General features: G+C 42.7%; 1 protein-coding gene across 8 annotated transcripts in view; it reads right to left on the reverse strand.

Annotated features, from left to right (window-relative positions):
* LOC143287360 (delphilin-like) overlaps positions 1 to 14,222 on the reverse strand; it is a 91,753-nt gene that overhangs the window by 22,330 nt on the left and 55,201 nt on the right. For 5 of the 8 annotated variants that reach the window (XR_013055949.1, XR_013055951.1, XM_076595336.1 and 2 more), the window contains exons 9-20: positions 13,920 to 13,990; positions 12,834 to 12,982; positions 12,264 to 12,329; positions 11,636 to 11,792; positions 10,752 to 10,897; positions 9,223 to 9,327; positions 8,775 to 8,809; positions 8,075 to 8,267; positions 5,180 to 5,472; positions 4,406 to 4,625; positions 3,352 to 3,464; positions 2,950 to 3,028 (exon numbers count right to left, since the gene is read on the reverse strand). Coding sequence is in view for 6 of the 8 variants with exons in the window: in XM_076595336.1 (XP_076451451.1) it covers positions 2,950 to 3,028; positions 3,352 to 3,464; positions 4,406 to 4,625; positions 5,180 to 5,472; positions 8,075 to 8,267; positions 8,775 to 8,809; positions 9,223 to 9,327; positions 10,752 to 10,897; positions 11,636 to 11,792; positions 12,264 to 12,329; positions 12,834 to 12,982; positions 13,920 to 13,990 (1,627 nt within the window). In the remaining 2 variants the exon portion in view is untranslated. The remainder of the gene's footprint in view (positions 1 to 2,949; positions 3,029 to 3,351; positions 3,465 to 4,405; positions 4,626 to 5,179; positions 5,473 to 8,074; positions 8,268 to 8,774; positions 8,810 to 9,222; positions 9,328 to 10,751; positions 10,898 to 11,635; positions 11,793 to 12,263; positions 12,330 to 12,833; positions 12,983 to 13,919; positions 13,991 to 14,222) is intronic. The other 3 variants (XM_076595348.1, XM_076595339.1, XM_076595365.1) reach the window with 3 other exon arrangements.

Genomic DNA, 14,222 nt, shown 5'->3' on the forward strand with positions numbered 1-14,222 from the left:
GATGATTTTTTTCCACAGACCCGACGCTCCTCGTGACATCTTGGGCTAGCTGGCTAACGGTTATGCAGCGATCCTCCAAAATGGCGGCCTCCACTTTCCGGATCTTGTCTTGATTAATGGCGGACTGTGGTCGCCCCGGAATGGTACGATGGGACATCCTCCCCATAAGTTTCTTTCATCTCATCGAATGTCTCCCTTCGTGTGCGGCCTCAAGTATAGAAACTTGGTGACCGCCTTGCATTCAACTGGCTTATCGCACCTTATTACACCATAGCACCTGTACAGGAGAAACTGTAAATAGTTCAGAGATGCAAATTGACACGTGAATTTTATACATGTGCAGTTTCAGCAAATCAGAGGAAATCTTTAATGAACATCCCTCGTAACAATAAACACATGAAAAACAACGGCTAAAGTGAACTGTACAGATAACACAATAAACATAAAAAGTACCAAAGACTAAACCGAACTGTGCCACGAACACACAAATTTCAGAAAGAAAAATGACTAAAATGAACTGCATTGTAAAGGCATTAAACGGGAAGATCGGTGACTAAAGTGAACCGTTCTGTGACCCTAATAACGTTAGGAACAGGAATGACTTAAGTGAACTGTACAGTTAACACAGGAACAGTAATGACTAAAATGAACTGTATAGTGAATACAATAAACACAGTAATAGCAACGACTAAAATGAGCATATCTGTGAATAGAATAAAGTAAACACGGGTTCAGAAGTGATTAAAATGAAATGGACTGTGAATTACAATGCTTTAATAATAGGAATCGAGAATGAAACTTCTTACTCCCTCAAGAAATTCAGTGTGGAAATAAAACACTAGAGAGCACGAGCGTTTTACAAAACGAACATGCCAGGTAATAACCCAAATATTTATCTAACACACACAAAGCCACACAGGCACTTACACGCAAACACACACACACATACACACGCACGGACGCACATACAGACACACACACACACACACAGACAGAGACACACACATGCGCAATGCAGTATACAGAGCACAAGAACAAAACCAACAACAGAAACACATCGTAGTGGGTGAGCAAACAGAGAAACGGGGTGCGGGTGGTCGGTATGCAGTGTGAAAAACTGGAGGCAAGAGCAAACAAGGGAGCGGGGAAGGAGAAAGAGAGACGGGGAAGGGGGTCGAAAACAAACTGGCAGAATGGTTGACAGACACAGGCAGACAGACGGAAAACCTTGACGCAAGAAATACAATAAGACGGAATGAACATGACAAACAGTACAAAGGTACATAGATGACCAAGCAACAGAAGATGAAACGATTTCGACCTTTTTCGTTTTGTCTTTCTTTACATGACGCTAAGTAGGGTCAGGTAAAGGGTTTGCTTTCCATGTTTGTTTGTCTGTTTGTTATCTGCCGACATGCAAGTCCATATTTATTACTACCTTTTTTCATATTATAATTATCATTTATTTATTTATCTATTTTTGTATTTATTTACTTATTTATGTACGCTTATCTATTATTTATTCACCTTTTTTTTTCTCAAGGCCTGACTAAGCGCGTTGGGCTACGCCGCTGGCCAGGCTCTGCTTGGCAGATGTGGTGTAGCGTATATGGATTTGTCCGAACGCATAGACGCCTCCTTGAGCTACTGAAACTGAAACTGAAACTGTTGCCTTCAGGCCCCCGTCACAGAGAGCTATGCGTTTTGAAGCTTGGGCTCAGATACATCTTCCGTACAGTTCACGTCTTTGATGATGATGATGATGATGATGCTGATAATGATGATGTTGACTGCGCAGTTTACGTCTTTGTCGGCTTCAATGATGATGATGATGATGACGGTGAAGCTCACGTCTTTGTCGACTTTGATGATGATGATGATGATGATGATGATGGTGATGAAAGTGAGGTTATAAATCTGGATTCGCTTTACACGACACCCCGGAAGGATCTGTTATGTTTGTTGTTGGCTTTCGGATACCTTTTTCTATATGCGCGGGCGGGCGCGCACATCTCACACGGAGAAAGAGAAGCGGAAGACAAACCAACATTTCGCAGGCAAAGAATGCTTGAGAGAGAGAGAGAGAGAGAGAGAGAGAGAGAGCGTGTGCGCGCGCGCGCGAGTGTGTGTGTGTGAGTGTGTGTGTTTCTGTTCGTGTTTATGGGTGTGTGTAGTGGGGATGGGTGTGGGTGTACAAGCGTCGTTGTTTATTTGTTTGTTTTTGCGTTTGTTTTTTCCCCTCTGCATTCTGAGTTGGCTGGTGCTAGCTCCGATCTTTGTTCTGTCCTGAAAGACCTTCAGGCGTCATGTGGTGTCTCAGTGCAGCACTATCTGTTTCTCGTCTGCCACAAAGGAAGAGACGGGAATGTGTGGGAGTGTGTGCGCATGTTCATACGTGTGCATGTGTGTGTCCCCCCACGCCCCCCACCCCCACACATACACACACACACGCGTGCACAAACATACCCACTCGCACACACGGCCACGCACAAGCAAAAGCACAAACACGCACACACACACATACACACGCACAGAAGCGCGCGCGCGCGCACGCACGCGCACACACAGAAGCAGAAGACAAACCAACAACAACAAATCTCACACGCAAAGGCTGCTTGAGAGAGAGAGAGAGAGTGCATGTGAGCGTGTGAGTGTGTGAGTAGAGCAAGTTTGTGTGTGTTTGTGTACGTGCGTGTGTATGTCTGTTTGTGTGCGCGTGTGTATTGTGTATGTGTGTGTGTGTTTGTAAGCGTGTGTGCGTGCGTGCGTGTGTGCGTGCGCGTGTATGTGTGTGTGTGTGTGTGCGCGCGCGCGCGCGTGTGCTAGCGTGCGTGGGTTAGATGTCGAGGAAGGAGGAAGGTGCGTGTCATGAGTGACAAGAGGTAAGCGCTTGTTATCCCCTCTTCCCTTTCACCTTCCACGTGTATACAGACAAGCAGAAGATCTTACTAGTTTTCGACGGTTTCGTGCTAAACTGGGATTCCAGCTCCAGGTATCGAATGACTTCACTCAGGTCTGTGTCACACAGCTGCAAAGCAGACATAGCATCGTGAGAAAAATGTAACTATGTCAGTCTACCGATGACATTTGTCTCTCAATACAAAAAAAACCCCAAACAAACCGACCAAGAACAAAAACGAACATACAACCCCCTCGCCACCCCAACCATCGCTCTATCACACACACACACACACACACACACACACACACACACTTACATACCCATTCTTTCTTCTTTTTTTGTGGTCGGTAAGCCGGATGACCGAAAAGCATGCATGCTGTTCCAGGTTTACCATGATGAAAGTAGGTAACCATACTGTATTCAAATAAACTTTCGTGAAGAACTCTCACCTGCTGCCAGATAGTGTTCTCCACATGTTTGTTGTCCAGCTTCTCCCAGTTGATCCGTTTGACATGCATCTGTGGCCCCCAGTTATGTGTGTCCGCCGACTTCTGATCTTTTTCTGCTCAAACATACGAAAACATTTTAACGTGAAGAAGAACAAGAACAAAAAAAACAACAAGAACAATAACAACAACAAGAGAGGAAGAAGCAGAAGCAGAAGAACAACAACAACAACAACGCGAAGAAAAACGAGGAAAAAACGAGAAGAGGCAGAAGAAGAACAACAGCAACAAAAATACATACTTAAACGATTTCAAACATCTCAAAGCGGCTTACAATAACATGTCAGTCAGTTACAACACACACACACACACACACACACACACACACACACACACACACACACACGCACAGACACACACACACACAGAACAGGGGGGATATAAAGGTTTGGACTAGAATCAGAGAGGAATCCACTCTTTAAAACAATCATTATTATTGCTTTTTTAAGAGGATATATTTTTAAATTCCACACGACTGTATTGTTGATGGAATTCCAGACAGACACTGGAAATGGAATTGATCATTAATGAACTTGGAAATTGGTTTCTGAATCTACCATCTAAATATACTGCACCTGAAAGGTTACATCTCTCTTCATTAGGGGCCATGGCCTATAATGAATAAATCATCCATATCCGTCTCTCTCTCTCTCTCTCTCTCTCTCTCTCTCTCTCTCTCTCACGAACACACATGTACACACACTGACACATATACATACATACACACGCATACACATGCGCGCACGCGCACACATACATACACACATACATGGGCGCGCGTGCTCTTAACTCCAACCAGTTTTGTAACGGAGCATGGACGGATTTCTGTTTTTAATCAAAGAACAGTTAGTTAGGCAGAACAACACATACGTATACATACATACATACACAATTTACCGCTAGACATTCAGACTGACAGCCACTACTTGTCTTTCCGACGAGACAACAAGAAAAATCGCCAAGACTGAAAACAGAGAGAAACTACATAGTTTCATACTGAAGAAAGGCAAAGGAGGAGGTGGAGGTGGAGGAGGCGGCGGAGGAGGAGCAAAGGACACGGCAGGGACGGTCTTTCTGATCTTGCTGTCCGGCAATGCCACGTGATGACGTGGCGAGTCCGGATCGGACGAAGCCTCCGCCGCCATGACGTCATCCAGTTCTTTGAGGGCCACCATGGCCTTACGATTCGCTCCCCCAGGGTACGGGTTCTTCGACTGCTGAACACATTGAGATCAAAGCACGTGTTTATATGTGTGCACTCGGATGGAAGCATTCACATTACACACACACACACACACCCGCGCGCGCGCACACACTCAGACTCGTGTGTACAACGATATGTATATATATATATATATATATATATATATATATATATATATATATATATATATACCTGGAAGAGGAAGAGATCGACAGACAGAGACAGAGATATGGAGAGAGGGTGAACAAATCCAAAACATACAGCATGCAAATCATCTCTGTAATCTCTTATCAAAATTTGCGCTTATGGTGTAACAGTTGAAATAACGTTTGATTTTAGGTTCAATACATTCAAATTTTTCTACTCGCTTGACTTCAAGATACATGTTACAAGCTGTTTGTATATCCTTAACGTTCTGCAACCTCGGTATAAAAATGAAAAAAGATCAAACAAAGTTTGATTCAATTGAAGGAAAAAAAAACGAAAAAAAGATTTACAATCATTCCAACACCAAAATGGATTATTGTACATCTAAACAACAGAACTAGTTGGATGCCTCATACTGACCTGCACCGAAAAGACCATTTCTGTGTCGCTGTCAGAACTATCGTCCTCTTGATGTTTGAACTTCAGTCCCTGAAAATCGGATTTCGTGGAGTCCACATCACCACCACCTCTCTTGTCGGCCGCGAACCTGCGGAGCTTGTGGAATTCCGGTGAGTCCATCTCTTTACTGTAGAAGGGGCGACGGCTGACATCAAAGCCCGGGTATCCCACTGGAATGATGGTGACAAAATGCTTGGAGTCCGTGGTCGATGCTGCACTGTCGTTGGCGTCGTCTTCTGCAAAGAAGTCCCTGTCTGGAATGTACCCAGAAACTTCACAAACTGTTGTTAAGCAATAGACAGCCATGATCATGTTCCGGAAAAAAAAACTTTCACTATACAGACATGGACCCACCAAAAGCCAGTTACAAGGAAACTTCTGAAGGATAGCAACGAATTCCAAATGAACAAACAAATGATAACCAGCGATTCCCAGACAATTGTAATAAAATAGCTGCAAAACAAACCTAAAAACTCATCTGTTCAGAACTGCCCTTAATTAATCTGCCGATGCCTGCGACAGTGTGTGATTGTTTCTGTTTTCTGTACAAATTGTTGATGTGTTGTGTGGAGGGGAGGGAGGGACAGTGAGACTGATTTTGAAATACTGTCAATCAAGTTGTGCATTATTTGGGCATTGTGATGTATGTCACTGGTTTTAAGTCTTCGGATTGGTTTCTGGTTGTGATCTGGGTTTAAGTAATGTGATATTGGTGTCAAGTATGGTAAATGTGAGATTGAATTATTTGTGTTATGCAATGTCTAGATGTATTTTGAGCGTTGAGTGTGATTTTTTTAAAAAAAGGGGTACGCGTATAGATTACTTTTTGTGTTTGGTTTGATGTCTGTGAGGGTTTATGTATGGAAGGTGTCGATTTTGTGTACTTGAATTTTTACATTGGACAGTGCAATTGGACATGTTTTGGATGGAAAGCGCTGTATGGATTAAGTTTCTTCATCATTTTTTTGTATTATATATGGGTGTATGCATATACGTGTTCAGTAGTAGTAGGCCTCCTTCGGTCATGGCTGACCATGGATAGAGTATATCCGACCTAATGTCTAACTGGGCTGTCTGCTTGGACCAAGCAGCGTCGCCTGTGACTGTAGAGACCGATGCGAGAGAGACAGTCTCTGTCGCAGCGATCACATGTGTAAGCTGATGCTGGCCTGTCGGCTGCCGTCCCTTTTCTGCGAGCTCGCTTTTCTGCTGCAGCAGCTGACAGTTTGTCCTCACCAATCCGTAGCTGATTTTTGAGAGTGCTTCTCCATCTGTTGCGGCCATCTGCAAGGTCCTCCCAGGACTCAGAGTTGATCTCAAGTGCCTTCGTGTCACGTTTGCAAACGTCTTTGTATCTCAGCTGCGGGCGGCCGATGCTTCTCTGCCCCGTGGCGAGCTCTCCATAAAGGATGTCTTCTGGGATGCGACCCTCTTCCATGCGGCGAACGTGGCCCATCCAACGCAGCCGACGCTGTCTCAGCATGGTATACATGGTCGGGAGGCCAGCGCGAGTCAGGACTTCGGTGTTTGTCACCATATCTTGCCAGGAGATGCCGAGTATGCGCCGTAGGCTTCTCAGGTGGAAGGTGTTGAGCCTTTTCTCCTCACAAGCATGTGTGGTCCACGCCTCACTGCCATACAGCAAGGTGCTGAGGACGCAGGCGTTGTATACTGCCATCCTTGTCTTCGTGGTCAGCTTGGGATTTGTCCACACTCTTTGTGTGAGGACGACACGTGTTCATGTATTATAATTATATAGTTTGCTAAGGACAATTATCTTTGTACTTTCTATACATTGCCTTGTCATAGTTTGTAATGTTTGCTTATTTAGTTGGACCATAGTGCATGGTTTGATGGATGTTGTAACGTGTTGTGGTGTGTTTTTAATTGAACTGCTGTATTGTAATCATTGAAATGTTTCACTTTATCTTAAAATGTAATTTTTGTTTTCTTACCTAAATCTTTTCTTTTAACATGATAGTTAATATGTATGCTGTGATCAAGGAAGGGTGTGCCAGTTGTTCATTCGTTTTTTCGGTTTTATCTGTTGATGAGCATTTGTCTTTTTGAATGTTATTATCATCTTACTGAATATTCTCCTTTTTATAATGATTGAAACGTACACACAAAACGATGCATGCGCGCACGCGGGCACACATGCAACACACACACAGTTGTTACACTCTGAATGTAATAGTATCTTACCCACATGTTTTTCTTTTTACATAATAATTGATGTGTGCATGGTGATAAGTGAAGGGTGTGTCAGGTTTTTTTGGTGGTTTTTTTTTGCTGACGGGCATTTTATTTTAAGTGAGCCTACAGAAAATTTTCTGGTTTTGGTTGAAGCAGATAATAAAGTATTTGGAATTGAATTGAATTGAATTAACTCGTTTTGAGCAAACCCATTTGATTAGGCACGATACAAAAAGATTCTTAGTAGTAGTAGTAGTAGCAGCAGCAGCAGAAGTAGTAGTAGAATCATTGCTATTATTCATGACTGAGAGACCTGTCGGAGATTAGCCATTAGTTTTTTCAAAAGATTTGCAGACAATGTTCGTGTTTGTTCAACTATCTAGAAGAATAAACAGGGTTTTCTATTGGTGGTTGTTATTGACATTGTGACAGTTGTTTTTACTGCTGTTTTGTTGAAAAATTTTATTTCTGTTCCTTTGCACTTTTTGTGTGTGTGGTTGTTTTTCTGGGGAATCTGTGATTTTTCTTATAGAGTCTATGAATGTGTCGACTTTCTTATGAAGAGCAACAACAACAACAAAAAAACATCGTATGATTCCTTTATCCGTATAATGGTCGTGAGTGTGGTAAGCAGCATGAGCAAGCAGGCCTAACATTTACCTCCAGTCTTTCCTTTGATGGCTTCTTTGACTTCTTCCACAGCACGACGCGTAGCTGCAAGTTCCTGTAATAGTGCCTGGTCTTCCCTGCTCGCGGTGCTTCTGTTTGATGAGTGAGATTTCAACTTCACTGGTTTCCTTTCAGATCCAGATTCTGATCCAATGCTGCTTCCGTTCTCATCGTCCGATGAACTCTGTGTTTTGGACGAGAAAATGTTGAGATTGTTCATAGAAAAATACATTCTGACAAACATACATATAACTGACAGACACATATATACGACCACTATACTAACTCACAGATACTCACTCATGCACCGTTATCACAAAAAAGTGTTCACATTTTTTCTTCAAACCATTAAAAAGAAAACAACACACTGATTTCAAATAAAACATGGAAAAATAAACAAATACAAACCGAGTGGTAATCGATATCAACTATTTTAAGAAACCCGTTTTATTGTTATATTCCTGTGATCAACTGTATGCTAATACATGCACTATAGCAGATGTACAAACTATGTATGACCAGCAACAAAAACATTCCCACCGCATGGTTTCACAACCCTCTAGTTCATTAGACAGGCGAGGTCATTCACGTGGCTGTCAATGTGCAGACAGACATGCACGCACATGCAGACACGTCTATACACACACACACATTCATATACAAATATCATCTTCAGAGGAAGAATAAATACCTCATCTTCTTTAGGGGGGTTGTCATTTTCTGCTCCTGTATGAAAAATAAGATACATAAACAACATAACCAACCCACATATTGTCTGAAATATGTCTGTAAATTGTCTTAATTTGTATTTTATAGACATATGACACGCCTGCACTGAAGAGGAATGTCAAAAATGTATCCATGACATGGCACGTGGAACTGACAATAAATACAACAAAAAAGCATCTGTGACAAACTGTAAATAGCGTTCAATCAGAAATTTGTGCTTTCTTTTCCTTGCTTTACATGTAGGTATATGTACACTTGTTTCCACGCTCTTAGACGTATTTACATGTTTCTGTTACTATATCATAATCCCTTATTATACACCCTAACATGCAGAGTTATCAAAAAAGGTGCCAGCTGATTTACAGACAATACCAGTTTGTGTGTGTTCAGTTTATTGTATAATGACTTACCGTATAGTATATCGTCTTCAGTGTTAGTAGCCATATCTACTTGCCGTGAATTTTCTTCGTTTGACCCAATGTAAGAGTCCATTGCTGACAAAGACAGACCTGAAACTAACACGTCATTCACAACTCATACTCAAACTGGTTTTGTTCAAATAAGTACAGACACAGACACAGACACACACACACACACACACACACACACACACACCGCAACTACCACACACCACTCACACGGATGCACTCACCCACGCAGTCAAGCGCGGTTAACTTGCTCATTCACACATAAACACACACAAAGAAACACAGAGACCTGCGCCTCGTAAATAGTACTGATTAAAAGTGAAACATAAGAGAACCCGCTAATATTATGGGCCCTACCATTTCCCGAGGAATAACGACAGTTTTGAAGTTTTCCGTTCCATGTAAAAAAAAAAAAAAAACAACTACATTATGTCGAGTCACACCTTTGAATGTGGGTTTCTGCCTTTCCGTTACCTGCATGACCCCGCATGGGCATAGGAACGTCCGAAACGGGATGCCACACCAAGAAGTATTTGCGTTCACTGCAGAATAAGTCATCGCTATATCTAAAAAATGAAAAAGACAGCTAAAAAAGAAAAGACTAACACTTGTCTGATTCGAGTATAACACCTTTAGCAGAACCAAACAATATCAGAGGGGATTGTCAAAACATCAGCAAGTAGTGGACATACTTACATAAAGAGGTTCAAACCGAGCAACTGCAATTTCTACATAAGCCTCTGTTCAGCTCATACATATATATTGTGTCTGACAACTGGACAGTCAGTCCGTAATCTGGCCACTTTGGTTCAATTAGTGTGGCAAGGATGTTTCGTTCACTCAAGCCGCGACCGGCAGTCTCCCCCTCTCCCCTTTTCACTTTTTTCTTTACCTTGCAGCCTCATCATGATCTTAACCTAACCCGAGTCAGTGGAGTGCGTGGGGAGATTGGGTGGGCATAAATTGCAGACATGGTAAGTATAATCGTTAAACCATATGTTCAAGTAGTTTTTTTAGCCACACACAACCAGCACAGTGCTGTACAAGTACAAACACCAAAGAAATGAGGAAGAGGAGCGAAGCCAGAACAAACTGAGAGGAACAAAGCTGGAAACTAAGAAGAAAAATCCAAAGGATCTTCACTATTCATACCAATGAAAGTCCCACGAGTGGAAAAAGCACAACGATAACTGAAAGTTGATCCTGAGAACAAGAAATAGTGCACAGTAAAGGAACATCAAGCTGTGCGGTTTGTGAGATACCACGTTACCTCATTATGCATGAGCGGATATTGTCAACATCACATCAAATTCCGGGACGTACATCATAACACACGAGTTTGGGGATCATGCCTTTCTGGTCAGCGCTGCCATGTTAATACAGTGCAATGCGGTGTATTATTGTATGTCACCATACAATACCGCGCATTGAAACTCATTCAATACATTGCTGTTTTTCCTCTTTTATTTTTAGCAGTGATACATTCAGTGCAGCATGATGTGTAGCCTTACCATCGTGAATGTCGGGGATGTCCATCATGTGTCTGACAACGCCTTGATGGGCGGATGTGAGATGAGGCAGCACATAGCGCCATAACATCCGTTTGGAGGGCGTGTCCAGAATCAGCCCCATCACCTCCACCAAGGGCTGCAGGTCTCTGACAATACACAGAAATTTCGGTTTCAGTTTCAAGGTGTTAAAGCGCGCGTACTCATCTGTATTCGCTTCGCCACATCTGCTGAAAAACGGCAGATGCCTATCTTCGTATGAACCTAACGCACTGATCAGACCTTGAGAGTCTACCCTACGTTTGTGTAGAACATAAACATATAATGGACAAAAGATTAAAAACAATGCATGCTCCCATACACGCGCGCATTCTCTAGTACACAAATGCACACATACAAACACCCCCCCCCCCTACCCACACACATATCAGTACACACAGAGAAACACAACGCACATGCAGCACACAGTACTCACTATAAAGTCACACAAATCAATGAAATGCAATGCAACACAAAGAATGCAGTGTAATGCAAAACAAAGAAAATCAATCCATGGTCAAGCAATGCATAATGGTTTGGTCTTTTTCATATAGCACCCCTGCCTGTTATCATTTTTTGTTACCTTTGGTCTGATTGCTTAAAACAGATGTGGTGTAGCGTCTAGGGGCATCTCTGCAAATTCAAAGAATGTAGCATTGCTTTTTATATTGTTGTATATGATGAATTTGTCCATCTGCAAGTGTGTGTAATTTGTACACCCGCATATGCGTGTGGTGAGAGACACAGAGAGAGAGAGAGAGAGAGAGAGAGAGTCTTCAGTGTGTGCTTTTAGGACTTTGGTGTGAACATTAATTGCTGATCAACGGAGTCATCAACAAGGCACTCACTGGCTGTCCTGATAGGCTTGAATGGCGCCTTTGAACTGCTGTCTCTCTGTGGAGGTGAGGAGAAAGTCGATGTGGTTTTGGAACGTGGGCGGCGGTGGTACTTCTGCTGCTGATGTCAGCTGCATGGCGGCTTGTTCCGACACACTGGCTTCTGTCCCTGTGTCAAAACGGTCAAACGAATGGCTTTTACTACAGTTGTTTATAAACGATATACAATACACGGAAATAGGTTACAGCATTTCACGGTTAAATTTCCGCATGTCCCCGGGAAAAGGGACATGCAGACAGAGGAGCACACACACACACACACACACACACACACACACAGATATACACAAGCTTGCTTTCAGACAAATTTTATAGAGCACCCTTATCAGTTTTTTACCTCACGTTTTATAGAGCATCTACGGAAAAGTGTTTACTGGGCATGTAGATGTGGCCCCAAAGAATTAGACTAACAGATACATATAGGCAGAGGCTTGGGTGAGAGAGGAAGAAAAAAAGAGAGAGAGGGAGGGCGAGAGAGAGAGAGACAGAGAGAAGACAGCAAGAAACAGACAAAAGACATGCAGTTATGGAGACAGATTGGGACTGAAAGGAAGAACTGATATTCAATGACTTCACTTACTGTTGCCACTGGCTGATCGGGGAGCAAACATGGCCAGATTTCCTGACGAAGACTGGTCCACAAGCTCTGTAGAATAGAAAACACTGAGGTATTAACTGAGTTTTACGGATTTCCCCCTTGGTCTGTAGTTCTTTATAGTATAATTTCAATGGTAGCTACTAAATGAAGGTTTTCTTTTTTCACAGTGCATATTGCCGTATATCATTTGCCTTGAATTATAACACCTTTTGTGATTTCTTGAGTAATTGGGAGTATACATTAACAGGCCATTATTTGGTTTTTTATTACTGACTTATTCACTGACTGATTTGACTGACTACTTTACTGATTCGTTTACTGATTCATTCTGTGACACCTCCGACAAATTTTGGCTGGTTAATTTTGTATCAACTCTGCTGGCACGGACCATTTACACACATGGAGCGCAGAAGGGGTGTGGAAAGAGAAATAATGGGGTGTGGGGGAAGAGGGGAGAGAGACAGACAGACAGACAGAGAGACATAGAGAGAGAGACAGAGTGACACAGAGAGAGACTGAGAGAGAACTGTTATCAATGCCAAGACCCCTGACCAGTAAGGACGTGAGCGGGCAGCCCCACTCTGTGCACGATGTAGTCGTGGTGAGGGGCCTGCAGGGTGACCAGGATGAAGGCCCACAACGTCTGTTTGCTGGGTGTGTCCAGCACAGGCTCCAGGCTGCCATACAGCCTCACCACGTCCCTGCAAAAAACATCGTGTATCACAGTCTGTCGTGTCCGACTATGACCATCAGAACAGCAGAGGAGACAGCTGCTGTCCCGACTATCTGGGCTGGAATTTGATTATAGTGGAGAGTGTCTTGCCCAAGTTATATACCCACTCATTCGGCCAAGCGGGTTTTCAGACAGTCGGCGGCTGTAGCACTAAAAGACAGTGCAAACTTGCCTCCTAGTTTGAGAGTCATGGTCCTTTACAACAGATTAAGCTGTGAATAAATTTCCATTGCAGTAGAGAAAGCATTCATCATACAGCTCTCACTTTGCAGCTGGCCTAACTGCAAGCTTGTGTCATTGAATGACAGCGCTGGGCACATGCAACCCGTCCAACTGGACAAATAGGTATCTAAAAGTGTGAGGAAAGCAGTAAAGCATCCCCGACCCACGTCTGTAAACAACATCTTAACATACAGAGCAAACTGCAATCGGTCTTTAATCTCAAACAATCGGTTGTGAAGCGGTTTTGTTTGCCTGTCCCGCTTTGATTTTTAGCTCCCGCATTAGGGTCTCTGTGTCACATACTTAAGATACACGTTCAGTGGCATACGCGCATATACTAGAAGAGTGAGGTAAGGTATGAGGCAGGTTTGCTTGGAGAAATGTTTCGGTACGCGTTCAAAGTTGGTTAATTTTGTTACTGTGTCTCAGCTGATTTGTTAATGAAAATCAAACTGCCGCGGTGCTGAAAAAAAAAGGGGGGGGGATGAAAAGAATAGGACAGTGATGTCATATATTTCATTAAAATTTGAAATGATATATATATAAGAACATTTCCTTTCAATACCTAAACCAGTTCATTCACAATCAGGTCATCTTGGCTGCGTAGTTTACTGCCCAATGCTGGTGATCTAGAAACGGAAAAAAGAGAGGTGAATATACAGTCAGACAGAAACCTTATATACCTGTTTAATTCGTACTGCTGGAGTGATCTCTTCAACACCAGTCGTTCCTTTGGAGTCAACAAAAATTCTGCCTGAAATTTGAAAAAATCCATCTAGTTCATGTACAAGTGACTGGCAAGAACACCTACACAATTATCAATGCTCATTATCGGAGCCCATGTCTCGCCAAATAATAAACAATGCTTTCTACAGCACGTTCTTAAGTCTAAAAACTAAGTTGCAAATTAAGTTGCAAACCAATCAAATATCTTCTACCTTCACATTTAGTCAGTCAGTTCGCATATAAACGTGTTGCAGCTGCAC

This window comes from Babylonia areolata, chromosome 1 (genome assembly GCF_041734735.1).
Source record: "Babylonia areolata isolate BAREFJ2019XMU chromosome 1, ASM4173473v1, whole genome shotgun sequence".
In the NCBI taxonomy this organism is placed as follows: Eukaryota; Metazoa; Mollusca; class Gastropoda; order Neogastropoda; family Buccinidae; genus Babylonia; species Babylonia areolata.